At 38.8% G+C, this 16,387-nt stretch overlaps 1 protein-coding gene across 1 annotated transcript in view; it reads right to left on the bottom strand.

Moving 5' to 3' along the window:
* LOC103780908 (kinesin-like protein KIF26B) overlaps positions 1–16,387 on the bottom strand; it is a gene marked incomplete at both ends in the record, with an annotated part of 144,505 nt that overhangs the window by 103,823 nt on the left and 24,295 nt on the right. The window contains one exon of the mRNA XM_008948607.1: positions 11,764–11,930. Coding sequence (XP_008946855.1) covers positions 11,764–11,930 — 167 coding nt within the window. The remainder of the gene's footprint in view (positions 1–11,763; positions 11,931–16,387) is intronic.

Raw genomic sequence — 16,387 nt, 5'->3', positions numbered from 1 at the left:
TGGAACTCCACTTGTTGCAGAAGTCAGAGAGCCCTTTCAATAAGCCAGAATCCCCACACAACGCATCCCCTGTGCAAACAACCCACCCTCCCACTTCCACTCCAAGCAGAGTCAGTTCTTATATAGGCAGCTTCTTGCCCCCCCTCCGAGTTAATGTGGAAGGTGGAGGCACCTGGTGGCGATCTCCTAATCAGTTCCCACTGAAGGCTGGCCAGACCCTTGGTGAAAACCAGTCAGGAGGGTCTTTCTTGTCTGGTTGTGGGCGTCATCCATATGTCAGCTCTCATTCAGGGCTGGGGGCTTAAACCCAGCACTTCAGTCCCATCACAGGTATCTCCTGTTTGCCCTGGATCAATATCATGTCTAGTATCATTCCTGAAGACCTGGATTGTTTCACTAAACCTTTAAATACTGGCACATTAGCTCACTTGTGCTCCCAGAATTTTACGACTTGGTGAAATTATTTTATTTCCTTTTCAGAGTTTTACTGTTTTCCTTCCTTCTAGTCCCATTCCCATGCACAGCTTGATCCAGAAGATATGTGTATTCCTCATTCCTGTCAGTTCTCAACATTATTTCATGAGTTCTGTAATATGAAATGTTTCTTTTCAAGTTATGGAATCATGTTTTGTCTCAGCTGCCATTATGCAAGTCCATTCCTGACCATTATGCATGCAGAGAGAAGGAAAAAAAACACCCACAACCAAAAAACCACACAACCAAGCATCTGATTATGCAAAACCTAATACTTCCAAAACTCAAAGAAAATATGTTTTGCTTTATCTCATGATGATTCGTGTCTCACTTGTGACAGGTAATAGTTGGGTCTAACAGAAATGCCAGCTTTGGAGCACACACACTGTCATGTAGTGTTCTATGGAGACAACCAAAATAATCAGAATAAGGAAGGCTCAAATAGGAAATCCAAGGCTAACTAACATGACTAAAGGCCATGGGAACCTTAGGAATCTCTGAATAGTGCTATCTTGCACATTTTAGAAATATATAGTTGGACAGAACTCTGGCATCTTTTACCTTCCACAACTAGTCAGGTATTTCAACATCACATAGCTGAATTAGAGTAGTTCCAACTTAATAAAAGGTTGATGCTGCTGTGGGAAGTGACAAACATGGTTGGAGAAAAGAGCTGGAAAATTAATAGCTATCACAATGAGAATGCTTAGGTTCACATTAATTTGTTTCTCTTAGGAAACACAAGATACACAATGCTGTCCAATTTCTCTCCCTGTACTTCTTCCTTTCTAATGAAAGGCTGACTGATTTCTCCCTGTGTTTGCATACAAAGTGGTATTCAGAAAAGGAACTGAAACAATTTCTGCTAACATTGTCTTTTCTGTCTTTGCCTAGATTTCTACAGTTTTCACTTGTTCAGCTTTCTTTTTCTTAGATTCAAAAATATTGCTGTAGTTGTCACAACAGAGTAACTAGTTTGATTCCTTTCTCTCATGACTGTTGGGATAATAAAACCAAAAATTGTCTCACTAGTTATCAGCAGTAGTTTTGAGCCTGATTACTGAAAGAAATGAGCATGACTAATTTGCAGTTTACATGAATCTCTCTGACTATACCCTAGAAGGACATCTGAATCTATTGACCAATTTTAAACAGAAGAATAGAGATCTTAAAGAAATTAAGTCTCTATTGATTTCCTGAAAATGGACAGTTGAATACGTGGCAGACCCTGTCAACACTGACTGAATGTTGATGAAGAAATGGATGACAATTCTTTACTAAACAGAAAACACACTTGAGGAAAAAGCCTCTAGAATTCCTCAATCATAAAGATAAACTCTAAAGCTACACCCCAAAGTCATGAAATCTCAAGAAAAGTATTCACAGGGAAAGTTGTCTGTTAGCTGCAATTTTCCTGTAATTGTTTATTTCCCATATGTATACACTCATTTCTTGTTTTGTCCTTTAACAGGTCGGTCTCCTGAAAGGCAACTAGTAGTGTCAAATTAAGATGCATGATAGAAAGCACTGGAAACTCTGTCCTGCATTGATGCAATCCAGAACTTGAGTTACTCAGAAAAGACCAACCAATAGTTTGACTGAAATACATGATCCATGTTCAATCTACACCTGAGCAAAAAAGGTTCTAAACCGCTATTTGCTACAATCTACCTAGTCGCATATACAGGTGTACTGTGGTCTTATATTTTATAAACACATCACAGGGCCATATACAAGCCCAACTGACAGTTGCCTACTTAGTGTTAAATTATTTGGCAATAAACAAATACTTCAAAATTTCAACCCATTTTCTTGTTGGAGTTTTTATTCTATGAGCAAGAAAAACTAAAATGGTCAGTACTCATTGGTAATTGAAAGCAAAAGCCATTCAGCAGTTGAACAGATTGCTCTCAAGGATAAGAAAACACTGATCCGTGGAGCAGGCGGTGGAGAACTCTACAGTCAGGGTAAATCACAGCTTGAACTTCAAGGCTGCTGGGGGAGCACTGTAACATCATGTCTTGTAAAGTGAAAGTAGTAATCAGAAGAAAAAGTTTACCACTCTGAACTTCCAGATGTGTAGGAAAAAGTCTTGTTACTGTGGATTTATGATCTCTTTGAATGAAGGTTAGTCTGATGGTGTTAAAAAAAGAGGGGAAAAAAAACAACTGGTGGTGCATATAATTTTCTACTATAGACAGTGCAATTACATCAATTCATCTTTTTCCTCTCCAGAAGCCCAGATAGGGACACTATAAATCAGAACTCTTATGTCAAGGTTTAGGGGAAGCAAGAAATATGCAAAACAGTAAATCAACATGAGGTTACCTATAGTATAGTTGGCAGTCACAACTAAACCAGAAGTCAGAAGATTAATGCTGACCATTTTTATTTCCACTGCCCTAAGAGTAAAAGGCAAGACTAAACATCAGGAATGTTTGGAAACAGGTGCTGAGGGATTACTGCATATGCTGCTAGCAGTTTTTCCTCAATGTACAAGTCAGGTGCATGGAAAGGCAGTGCCCAGGGCAGGAAACAGCCTCAGTCCCTTTTAAGTTTTCCTAAATCAATGAGGAGCAGGTGTTCAAGTAGTAAGTACTTTGGCACCCCAAAAGCCCTCTCAGAAATTGGAAGGTGAAACCTGTCCTTAGTTAGCCTCCCCCTTTGCAGTCCATTGAAAGCAGCAGGAAATCACAAGATGTGGCAAGAATTAGAAAGGAAGTTACCTCTGTTTTAGCATAGTGTATGGAGAGCAGCAGGAGTTCAGCTTCCATACACCTAGATACCTTTGTACTGAATGCTTGAAATCACCTAGGAAAATTAGGAATACAAATCCATGAAACAGCACCTCCTTCCTTAGCAAACCACAAAAATAATCAGTGCCTCAGTGCCATATCATCAGTATCCAATATTCTTCCCAGCAATGCAAAGCATTTATCAGTACACAGCATCTAAGACATGAAAGCCACAGCAAGAATGGGGCCAGCACAGTCGTTTACAGGTCTAAAGCTTCTTATCTGTACTAGCAGCGATCAATGAGGTACAAATAGAGAAAGCAAACTTAAAGCTAAGGTAACATCTCAGAAACACTGGAAAAAGGCCACTGCTAACTACTGAAGACAGGAAGTGTCCTGGTTACCTCTTTCTGCCTCTACACAGGCTACATAACACTTAGAGCTTCTACAAAGCACATACATTGCATGAAGTAGATTAAGTAGATGTTTGCATTACTGGCCCTGTTCATTGTAATATAATCAGTTATTGACTCTAGGATCTGCGAGAGATGGACAGTGTTTGCTTACTAGCTAATGGAGTCCCTGGTTGCCATAAATTTTCAACGCAGTTGTACTTGACAAAATAAGCAGACAAAACAGTAGGGAAAAGCACATATAAATGTATTGTATTCTCAGCTTAATCTTTTTTTTAATTATTTAAAAATTGAACATGACCGATCATATATAAATTTATGGAGCAAATTAATCCTAAATGCAAGTTCGCAAACTTAGAAGTAAAAACTAAAATGGTGCAAAGTTGTACCTAAACAGCAAAGATTCTTACAGGAATCAGAAAAAGTCTTAAGATTATGGTTTTCAGGTAAGATATATTAGGAATAATATAATGAATTATACCTAGGAGACAAGATATTAATTTTGAAATAAACTCTTAAGCAGAAAAACTTCCATGGTATGTGTCCTTTGCTTTGCAGAACCATATATTCATAAGATGGAACTGGGGATTGCATCACAGAGAAACAACTTATCTCAAAGTTTTCCAAAGAAAAAGGGAGGAAAGGGGAGTTTTACTTAGAAAACTACCAAGAATTCTCAAGACTCTGACAGGCTAGTTATACAAGGAACTCCAAATCTTGATGACTATTTTAATAATAACATTATTCAGTGATTGCCATTACCATTAACAGAAAACATACCACATGTGGGTCAAGTGCAGATCAGAAAACGTTCACCCTGTACAATGCACAGGAGCAGGTGTAGCACATTTCAGTACAGACATAACATCAAAGTAACCTTTTGTGGATTGGAATTTTAATTTCTCTGTTCAATGGTCAATACATTGTTCCTGGATAGTAATCTTTTACTTTAGATCATTCTAAATTACTTTTTAAAACATGCTTAGCCCAGCAAACTGTATTTCACAGAATCACAGTATGGTAGGGGTTGCAAGGTCATCTATAATCCATCCCCCCTGCCAAAGCAGGTTCACCTAACACAGGTGGCACAGGAACACATTCAGGTGGGATTTGAAAGTCTCCAGAGGAGACTCCACAACCTCCCTGGGCTCCATCAGCCTCACAGTAAAGAAGTTTTTCCGGATGTTGAGGTGGAACTTCCCAAGTTCCAGCCTATTCCCGTTGCCCCTCACACTATTGCTGGGCACCACTGAAAGGAGATCAGCCCCATTCTCTTGACATCCAACCTTCAGATATTTATGAGCATTGATAAGATTGCCTCTCAGCCTCCTCTTGTCCAGGCTAAACAGCCCCAGTTCTCTGTCTTTCACTGTAAGAGGGGTGTTCCAGTCCCTTAAGTATTTGTTACCTTAAGGTGAATGCCCCTGTACATCTGAAGTTGATTACTTTGATACTAGGCACATGAGAAGGATTTACATCCTTTTTATCAGTTACATGCTTCAAGGCTAAGCAGATGACATGCCCCTGCACGTATAGTATTCCATGATAATCTAAGGGTAGTTTTAGCTTATCTCTTTTTATAGCTCCATGGATCACTCCCAAAATTGTTTAAAAAAATTCAAGGTCCATTATCTGCATTTTAAGGTGTGAATAAAAGCTACTAATCTACAGCCAGCATATAGTGGATCTAATTGGCATGAAGGTTCAAATTATCCCTGTTTACAGCCCAAAGCCAAGTTAAACAAATCACAACTAGATTTCCCAGCCAGGTCTAAAAGTATACATATTATCTTAAGGTTTTTTTAAAATAATGAAAGTATGCAAATATCCAAACATCCAGACATCATATTTTTGGATATATACCCGTCACAATTCCTGTTAGAAATGGACCTAATCTAGAATCTCGTTGCTAAACTTTTATTAGCAAAAGATATGAACTGATTCAAACAAAAGTGGAATGTGTCAGCTTGGGGGAGGGGTGCGGAAAAAAACCCACATTGGAAATTGTTTTGGACCCAGGGTAGAACTACCATGCAAAATCAGAGATAATTCAAATACCTTTGCTTTCCCTCACCTAGATGTGGCACTGAAGTCCTAATTCTTTTATTGCGTATCAGATGGTTGCCTCCTTTACTAGCCACTGGCTATTATTGCAAGTAGCTCACATAGTCTTTCATGCCAGAACATTTTTATTTTGTTTACAATGAACCACAGAAAACTAGTATTCTTTATACCCAAACTGCCAACCTTCTTGGCTTCAGGAGAGTCAAGATTCCCTTTTGATTAGCATTTACTTTATACACATGAAGTAACAGCAGTAAAAATAAGTAGAAAGAGCCCATTGCGGCTCTCACAGAAATGGAGAGCACAGAAAACCAGTGACCATGAATATAGATCTCCTACATTTCTGACAAATGTTGATTGAGAAAGTATGAGAAATCAGCTCCTGGAGTTGTGCATTCAAAACTAGGTGCCAATTTTAAATATTTGCTTCATGGTCTTTCAGGTTGACTGAGGTCATTGTGATTGAAATTTCCCCTACTAGTCAGCCCCAAGGCAGGCTTTGAAGGTAGAAATATTTGTGAAAATGATTTACAGATGTTTTAAAACTTGCTGCCAGCATTCCTACTGAAAGACAGTCTATGGCTCTTTTATCATAACATTCTTCTTTTTATGTATTTCTTATGCAATATACGAATGAGGATGAGGAGAAAGGAGTAGAAAATCTGATCAGAATTTTAATACATAGTTGTTCAAAATGTCTGAGAGACTGACCACAATTAAACCATTAAATTTAGTTTGTTCAGCAAATGAAGGAAAATCCTGCTAGATTCTGCATACTTTAGACAGCAAGAAACCAAAGTATGTTTTCACCTAAGTCTCAGAAAATAATTTTCTTTTAGGGATGTTAAGATCGCCACTATTTGACATAAAGGACTTTGCAACCAGTGTATAAGCTAGGGAACTACATGGCTTGAAAGAGAAGTTTGGTCCACAGCTCTTCAACATGAAGAAACTCATCTGAATCATCTGCAGCTCAGACCCTTTGAAAACACTCAGAACTTCAGCAGAACTTTCTGAAGAAAGGTGGAGCGTGGGACAAGCAGCCTTCACCCTCTGACAGCGTTCACGGGCTCTTTGCTGAGAGCAGCGCCAATGCCCCGGGTGAGCCTGCGCAGCCTCCTGTGCACCTGCACAAGTCACCAGGAGTATCAACAGGAGGTTCCTGACCTGGCTCCACATCAGCTGGTGTCACACTCCCGTGACACCAATTACACTCAGACTACTGACACAGTGTTTCTTCTGTGCTGCTTCCCAAACCAAAGCTGGGCTCTGTGGTACAGGAGTACCCACTCCCAACGATTTCCTTCTCTGCTAGCTGCTGCCTCTTTTTACCTGTTTTTGCTGTGCATGTTCTGACAAACTCTTTGTTGCAACACCAGGAAAAGTTTGGTTTTGTGAGCTTCCCCCAGACCTCTGAAAAAATTCAAGCCATGACCTTTAAATGGTATGATCAATTTAAAACAATACACAGTGCTTAAGGACGAGCTCTGGTGTTCCTTGATTCTAAGCCTTTGGGCTTTAAACATTTTCCACACAAGCAGAAAGAGAGATTGTGCAGAGTAGCTCCTTATTTTAAGTTTCAACAGAAGTCACATAATATTGCATCTATTAGGACAAACGACAAACAAACGTAGTTGTGTGATAAGCTGATAATTTATAAGCAAGGCATGAGATTTTGGGTTCTCCAGAGTGCTAAGTCATCAAGAGAGCACAGCAGCTTTAACAAGAGGGTCCCACAAATAGTGTTCTCATACAAGCTTTGTAGTCCACACAATATGTACCAGGACTTTTAAAACAATTCAAAAAGGACTCTCATGACTGGAAAGGTAATCTGTGGAGCACTCAGCAGCATTTTTAACACAACACTCACAATACCCCTTGGCAGTTAGGCACTGCCTCACCTCCTCCTCCTCCAGATGCCAAACGATACAGGGATGGAGAAAATAAGCATGGAAAGACCCACCAGCAGTTTTTCCAAGAATGGAAGTAATCGTAACTATAGCTTATCCCATGCTGAGTAGCTGTATGTCGGTTATACATGAAGCTAAGATTATATCTTCTTATTTTGTATGAAAATAAGTAGTTTTTTAAATATATGAATATTTCTGCATTTCATTTGAAAAATATGCCTTGCTACATTTACAACAGTAGCACTGTGTGGCCCTGATTAGTGTTCAAGCTGTGTAAGACATGGAAAAAGATCCCTAAAACATTTTTTTTTTCAGGCTATTTTCAAGATTATCTATATTCCCATTAGGCTCAATTAATCCAAATAAAACTATATCTGATTTCAGACTGAGGCAGGCTTTTGTTCAACATACACTGTTACACTTCCTGACCAGCAACAAGAAACAACTTTTAAGACCATTTCAAAATATCTCGTCCTCAAAAATTTTTACCTTTATTGGCTTCCAAAATGCAATGGGCTTTTATGTTTCAACTTTGTTCTGATACAATAAAAGTTTTTGCTCTCCAAGAAAGCAAGCTAACTCTGACAGAGCAAACAAGGAACAGAACCAAGATCCAAAAACAACTTTAGAACTTTAGGTATTGCAAGAACGACTGAAAGGTTCTGGTCAAGTTTTGTCTTTTAATTCCTGCACCATACTATCATTCTTTGAGATACTATCGAGACTCTACAGCCCAGTCACAACAGAGAAGTTTTATTCAGAAAGGCAGGCTTAGTTGTGGAGTCGTCAGTGCAAAGCTAAAGTCAGAGTCCCTGAAATTTTCAACGTGTAGAAACCACCACGGAAAGAAACAAGGTTCAGTACACCATCCCTTGACCTGCTGGAGCTCCACAGAAACACCAGGGAGACAACTGACAGAAGGTCCTTCCCTCAGTTCTTTGGCAGCATCAGTACCAGCATATATTTCACCCTTAACTGGAGGTGGCACACTCCTGCATTGTGTTTGGAGGAACCAAGACAAAAGGCTAGTACACCTTAGACTGCAATGGCCAAAAAATGCAGTGCTGCTTATGACAAATATCCAAGCTGGAGGCAAAAGTTAACTTATGTAAAACTCCTAAAATGCTCTGCAAATGATTCTTTTTGGAGAGTCTTACCATTGTTTCACATTTGCTAAATTACTTATTTTCATCACAAACGTGTACTAGTAAGAAGCAATATGATGGTAAATTAGCATGGACTGGAGGATATCTGAGACAAAAAAATTGAGTGATAGTCCTGAACAGAAAGGCAAAATTAGTGCTTGACATTAAAAGTGCAATAGAATTCATTTTCTCTGTCAGAATCACTGTTAGAAATTCATTATCCATACCTGTACCATCTAATACTCATAAACCTACCAGGACAGCACTTTGGACAGTTTTCAATATTTGTTCCTTTAAAACATTCACATACTCTCCCACGGGAATCCTGACATATGATAAGTTTTCTTGCAGCAATATCCCGGCAAATGACAATTTAAAAAAGTTTCAGCCTTTTTAGATGATTTGGAAAACTTCTAGCTATAGATCACAAAACATAACAGCCAAGTATTGCAGCATCTGATAAGTCCCCTGGCTTCTCAAACAGTTGAGAGTCACTGTGGCCTTTGGACACATCTCTATGGCTAAATGCCAACTGTAAGCCAGTCAAGCGAGTATCACTGTTGGACTAGTTGTGCCTAAGAACAGAAAAATTATGAGCTCTCACAGTATTCCACTCCTGATGTTTCACAAGTAATTACAACCAAAAGTTTCCATGGATGCCTTGACATTTCCTCCATACTACAGCATTTGAATTAATTGGGATTTTTTCGTGATGATGGATGACTTAGTATCTGAGTCTCATCTGAGGTCTGCTTTGCTTGTTAGGGAACTTAGACTGAAATACCGTAGAACATTATTCAGATTTCAAAATATTTTCTACTCTTCTACTTCCAATTTCAGCTTCATGTTTGCAAGTTTCCCTGTATAATAATTTCTTATTTACAGACCATGAAAACATCATATGTGACATGTTAAAAAAAAAAAAAAAAAAAAAAAAAAAACACAACCCAGACATAGCTGCCAGTCACTACTCTGTGTGTTGCTTACCTGCCAGTCACTACTCCATGTGTTGTTTACAGCTAGAAGTTTAGTATTCAAAAGCCTATTACAAATTCCTGTTTCAGACTGTACACAGTGTGCCATGTTAATGAGTTTGACACCCGCCTTCTACTTCATATTTTATAAAACACATATATGTGGGTTCTTATGCTTCTTCACAAAAATGCAAGTAGACACATAAGATCCAAAATAAAAATTAATGAGAGCTTCATGTTCTGTTCTGAAAAAAAGTTGTGGATTTTCTTGTTAAAAGGTCAAGCAGTGAACTGGCTTGGATTTGCTGCTTGAAACATCAACAGATGACATAACTTGAAGCTCAGAACAAAACTGATTTATATAAGAGATATTAATCTAATTATGCAATACCCCAAACTAAACCAGACACTTTTTTCTTGCTAAGTACACTTACAAACAGCCTAAACGTGGAATCTCTGCTGGGCCAAGCATACCAAAGAATTCACACCATCAGCTAGAAACTAACAGAGCTCTACTTAAAATGCTGTAATTTACACTAGAGATTTTGAGTAAATTTAATTAGTTTCCTACATTTCAGCAGAGTATATTAAGGGCAAATGAATTCTTTCAGCATAAACCAGTGAAACAATGAAGAACAAATGAGTTAAGCCATCTTCATAAATCAATTCATGCTAAAATACGTGCTAATCCAAATCTGTACTCTGGTTAGGCATTACCATATGAGTACATTCAGCAATTTTAATTTAAACTGCCTGCAGTTAAACAGAAAAGGGCAACAAATCAAAACCACTGTCATCATTCACATTTGCTATTGCAGCATTGCATCTGTAAAGAAAAAATGGCAGAGCTGCCCCAAACAATGTTCAATGGATCTTCTAAAATGCTACTCTTAATCCTTTTACATGATTTGCTTCTCCCATGACACTGATTGAACATATGCAGTCCTTATGTTTTGGAGGAAAAATAGGAAAAGAAAACCTTTCCAGATTTACAGAGTCAAAGGACTTTATAAGTTTTCCATTTACCTTTAAAATAAAATAGAATCATGTGGAATTACTAACAGTTGGCTCTCTAAAGCGTAGGAAGTTAATCTCGATATGCCTGAGGCATTCACTCAAAAGTTGACTACCCAGTTTGAAATTCAGATCTCTTACTAGGTTGGATTGGAAGTGTTGTAAAAACAGCTTATTCTCTTGTTATTTCATTACTTCCACAAGTCTTCCCAAGTCAATCTTCTAATTATTGAAAAGCATTAAAATGCAAGAATTATTTCAACTTCTTCAGTTACATAAGGATTCAACTGGGCTAAAAACATTATGTTCTGCAAAAAGTATATTTCTGCACAGAAAAACATTGCTGCTGTTGACAACAGATATTTCACTTATAAGATGCTATGTCCACTTAGCCAACCATTTTTACTAACAAATTAATAAAGATAGACATAGTTTTTTTAATGAAACTGTCTCATCTAGACTTTTTTAAACATTAGCTGACTATTCAACAGAAAAGGTGTTTCAAGGCTTACCCTCAGATCAATTCAACAGGACAACAGGGACAAAACCTGAAATCAAATCTTATCGTTTAAGTCTGAAAGTGGAAATCTTGATAATTTTCCTAGCTAGAACTAAAATTCAATAAAGAAGCCTGCAGGTTGCCCTCCAAACAGAACTATCCACCTCCAGTTGGCTCTACAATTAATTTCTTACCTCAGAAAATTACTTGAATAGGCCCTTTTCATTCAGGGATACACCCCATTAAAAACATCACTAAATCAGGTATTATTCTGGGAGCACAATCACATTTTAACACAAATTAAGAACTAAAGAGATATTTTATAGAAGAGGGTAGAAGTATCATCTCCACCTTAGAGACAAATGCATGCAACATTTTCATGGCAATTCCTGCAAGTTTGTGGTAGATCTGTATCTACAGCCACATTTCGACATGGGTGTTGCAGTATGTCAACCCCAATTCTTCAATACAGAATCATCTCCTTTGAAATTAAGTGTTTCCAGAGAAGGAAAAAAATCTGAGCAATCTCTCTTACCTGGCAAAAAATGATGCTGCCACCGAGGTGCCCGTGGATACTTCGCTGGCAACGTACGTGCTCTGGGAAGCAGGGAAGCTGTACAAGGAGGGTTTGTCTGCATTGTAGCGGTTCAACGCTGCTTCAGTCAAGCCCTCTCGACCAGTCTCTGTCATAAGCTGAGATATCTGAAGACAGAAAAAAAACCAAAAGTGTCATCAGCTAAACCTCACTAGCTGATCCCTCCTCACCCTGAAGTGCATCCAGAAGAGAGGCATTTCATTCACGACATCTTCGCTGCTTTGTGGACAAGTTTATTGTTTCTGTCATGCTCATCTACAGTACCTTTGACTCAGCTCTAACCTTGTCTGCGTTAAAACTAAAGGGATACATTCATCCCATCACTAGAAATGTTAATAATGTCTATGGCTTTTCAACCAGAAAAGAAAATATAAACTATAATTCTTGCTTGGTTTTAACTCAGAAACATTTTACATACTTGTAATATTTATATTTGACTTCCTGATAAAAAATATATATGTTTGCCTTTTTAAAATAACACTGTGCTAGTGTATTAAGTATTTTCGTTGACCTTTCTTCAGGAAAAAAAAAAAAAGCATGCAGCATAGGAAGGAGTCCCATGGGATTCTAGACTATTAGTTCTCTGGAAAATTGGGATCACTACCACTCAACACTGGCTTTCTTAAAAAGTTTTAACATCCTGTGATTTCATTCTTCTGATGGTCCATTTAACATTTTTTTCCCACTAGGAAGCCTCATCTCAGCCTTTCATTGCATGGGAAAAGAAATGGAGTTCAATCAGTTTTGACCCAGCTTTCCTCAAATTAATTGAAAGATCTTTATTGACTTCAGAGAAAGTTAGGTCAGCACTGCTGAAGCACCTCTTCAAAACTTTGACTTCAGTTTCTTACTTCTACATGAATGTGCAATGGTGTGATGTCATCTATTGTACTTTGTGCAATTCCTAACAACTTCCCTTTCCTCCTTCCCTCATTTCAATCACAAATAGCTCTTGTTCATCAACGCGTATCAAAAAAATTGTGACATATGCCTAAAAAGAACCCTCCCAAATTACTGTTAGCTATCATCCAAGGGACAGCTTCCTTGCCCTTGCAAAACATTTGCAAGAATCAGTCTCTCACCTCTTCTATTTCTATATCTTGTGCCTATCCTTATTACCACAGTAACAACAGAACATCTTTGTGAGGCACATAAAAAAAGTACTGTTAAACATTTGAGTTAAAGGCAAAGTTGAAGAACTGTAATTTGAATTTGGGAGGGAGAAAGACATGTGATGTGTCAACATTTTTTTAGACCAACTATCAAGCCACCTATTTCTTTTACAAAGATAATCTAAGAGTTTATCCTTATTTTATGTCGTTTTAGGATGATCAACTGTAATAGTTCATGCAGAAGAATGCTAAATTAGACACTATTTTATGATGAATCAGTAAGATTGCTGAAAAGTGTCCCATCACGTTAGTCCCAGACTGAGCCTCTCTAATTTACAAATTCACTGCATTGAATGGGCAGTGCTCTCAGAAGGTTATACTCGAAATCCTGAACTTAAATCATCTCATACTACCGTTAAAATGCAGGAATTTAGGCTGACTGCCAGGATACCTCCCTGCATTTCCAACATGCAGGCAAACAGACGTTTGTTCTCCAGCTTCTGTTAATCTATGTTATGTCCAGTTGGGGCATCCAATACACCCGCATAAACTAAACAGTAATTCCTCAAAATTTTTTCATATTTTTTGCTAATTCAGCTATTTTTATTTGCAATGAACTAACACATGATTCTGTCCTAGCTTCTCAAATTATCCTGAAACCAATTTTATCACCTACCATGGTGGGAACTGCTAATCAGAGGGATTTAAAAAGCTCTCCCTTCAGATCAGAGTGCACATATAAACTCAACCTTATCTTAGTCAATTTAGTTCATATACGTAAGATCAGGGTTGGATCACCATTAATCAACTGCCATTGCTGACAGTGTCACTGGGAAGTGCTACTCACTTCCAGGGCAACCTGACAACAGTTAAGAAGTCATCAAGTTGACTTATCTCAACTGTAATCATAATCTCCCCATTTTCTGCCAAATAAAGATTTGCAGCTCCAAATATCAATTTCCACAGCCAGTGCGGCACATTTCTACTAGTATCAGCTGATCCCCTGAAGTGGCAAAATGGTGAGACTGCAGAGAGACATTTCAGCCAACTGCAAAAAAGCAACAAATTTTTGTGTCTCAGTGTTTGGGACACCCAGAAAACATCCATCGAGACATGGGTATAAAAGTAGTAACTAAATGGTTTCTGGGACTATCTAGACTTTCAGGTGATCCATTCACAAGACCTATTAATATGAACAGCACAGAGCAAACAGAGCAATAAAAGGCCTCAAACTGATGGTGGATGATGCCTGAAAGCTATTACTCTTAAGATTCCTCAAAAGCTGATTAGATGTTTGGTTCATGAGTTTTTGCATAACTGGTTCTTAAATACAAGCACTCCAAAATACTGAAATACTCACTTGCCAGAGAGGCATGAGATGCTTTTAGAAACATATAAACATAAACCATTTCCCCTTACCTGTGCCCTCTGTGACAGTGCATTTTACCCCTCATCAACACAACCTTTATCTCCAGTTATCTGCTTTGGTGATAACATCACATCTGAGTGTAACAATCCAACCCTGCTAAGCCAGATTCAGGGGAAACACATAATACCATAGCCATGGGCTATCCTGAACAATATATTCAGGTGTAATAGTCATATTTCCTATTGCTCTAAGTTAATCATCTTACCCCCATAAATAGTAGGCAGCCCAAAAGCCCTTTGAGCTCTCCTGCATGGCACCTGTGTTGAGAGATTCCTTGCCACAACAGAGCGTTGGTAAGTGACATATATATACACACACACACACACACATCACATGCTTAAACTTTGAATCTTTGCTAAGGGTGCACTCAGTTTTAAGTGTACGCATAATCTCCCATTTAGCTTGTCCTCTGTGTAGTAAATAATCAGGTGTACCTTGCCATCGAGTTCTGCTTCCTCAAAGTCGCATTTACCCTTTCAAACTTTGCTGAAATGCTCTTATATCAATAAATATATTGTTTCTTGTGAGTGAAGTGCATAACTCCCCTATTCCTGCAACACCCTCAGGGAGAAATAGATTTTAGTCACCAAAATGAATGTTAATGTTTTTTAATAAAGCAAAAAGTTGCAAATGGGGACGAAGATCTTATAAAGCCTGCATTTAGTTCATGTTTTCTTACAGCAAAATGCAAAGGAACTGAAAAAGAAGCTAGAAATAAACATATTTTCAAATTCCGTATGTGTGGAGTATCGCATTATGCATAGGACAGAGGGAGAAGACATTAATACTCATTTTAGGAACTGCATATATATAGACAGATCAGAATAGGGTTGTCTCTATATAAACGTAAGCTTTCCAGCGGTACTGCTATTTTGTCACGTGTCCAACACAACAGTCCAAGTACTACAAGGATGGTCAGCTAGTCACACTGCAAGCTGTGAAACATCCTTATGGTAGTGATCACCAGGGCCCACTGGTGAGGCAGCAGCTCTCCTTCCGGTTCACTGACAGAGCTGGCTTTGTTGGGGAAAACAGGCAGCTACTGTTGACATAGATATTGATGTATTATCTGTGAAAAGCAGCATTCCAGTGTAAACAGCCATGTCAGAGAGCCCTCACAGAGCTGCCCTGGATGGACACTCATAATGGGGTATGTGGGGCTCATTAAGCATCCTCTTAATCCTGAGGGTCCAGCACCACTACCTGGTTTCCTTACCCATGCTGGCACATTCCCCTGGCAAAAACCCATGTCTCAGTGCGAACTCTCTCTGAACTAAACTCCCAAATGAACATACTGTTGTTCCTGGAACCCCACTGATTTACTGTTTGACTCAGCAGGGACACTCCTTAACTGACAGCATCTTACACGGATACCAAAATGGGAAATTATTTTACGTAACACATGACATAGACAAATTAAGACAAAATAAGAACTGTCTTAAGCCATAGTCCAGGATCTCCTGGTCTAGAAATAGTTTCCAGTTTTAGCAGTTGCTTACTTGGTCTGCCAGAGGGGGATTTTTCAACAGTGAAATGTCTCTAGAAGCAATGAAAGCTGAAATATTTCCCTGAATTTCAAACATTCTACCACTCCATACCCAGGAAGCCTGCAACACCACTTCACATTACACAGGTAAAATCCCATGTGTTTTGCCAATGACCAGGCCCAACAAAAACGATAACACCATCAAGGAGATGAACCAATATGCAGACTGTATTGTAGAAAGAAATGTTACTATATGAATGACCGCCGGGGGTACAAACAGGTCAACAAGCTCAGACATGATGGACGCCATCCCCAACGATCCCACAAAGGATGCAACTCGGCCCACAACAGGTGGTACAAACAGTGACCCGAGGTTGCCCACAGTTGGCATGGGAAACAGCCAGACCAGCCAGTTAAACACATGAGAAAAAGGTGCCCACATGGCAACTCTCACCTGATCCGCCCCCATTCGCAAAGGCCTAAACAGACCAGGGCCCAGCTCCAGGGAGAGTCAGGAGGTCTGCCCTGAACCAGGAA

Source organism: Merops nubicus, unplaced genomic scaffold (genome assembly GCF_000691845.1).
Source record: "Merops nubicus isolate BGI_N331 unplaced genomic scaffold, ASM69184v1 scaffold11341, whole genome shotgun sequence".
NCBI lineage: Eukaryota > Metazoa > Chordata > Aves > Coraciiformes > Meropidae > Merops > Merops nubicus.
This window is presented reverse-complemented; position numbering and strand designations above follow the sequence as displayed.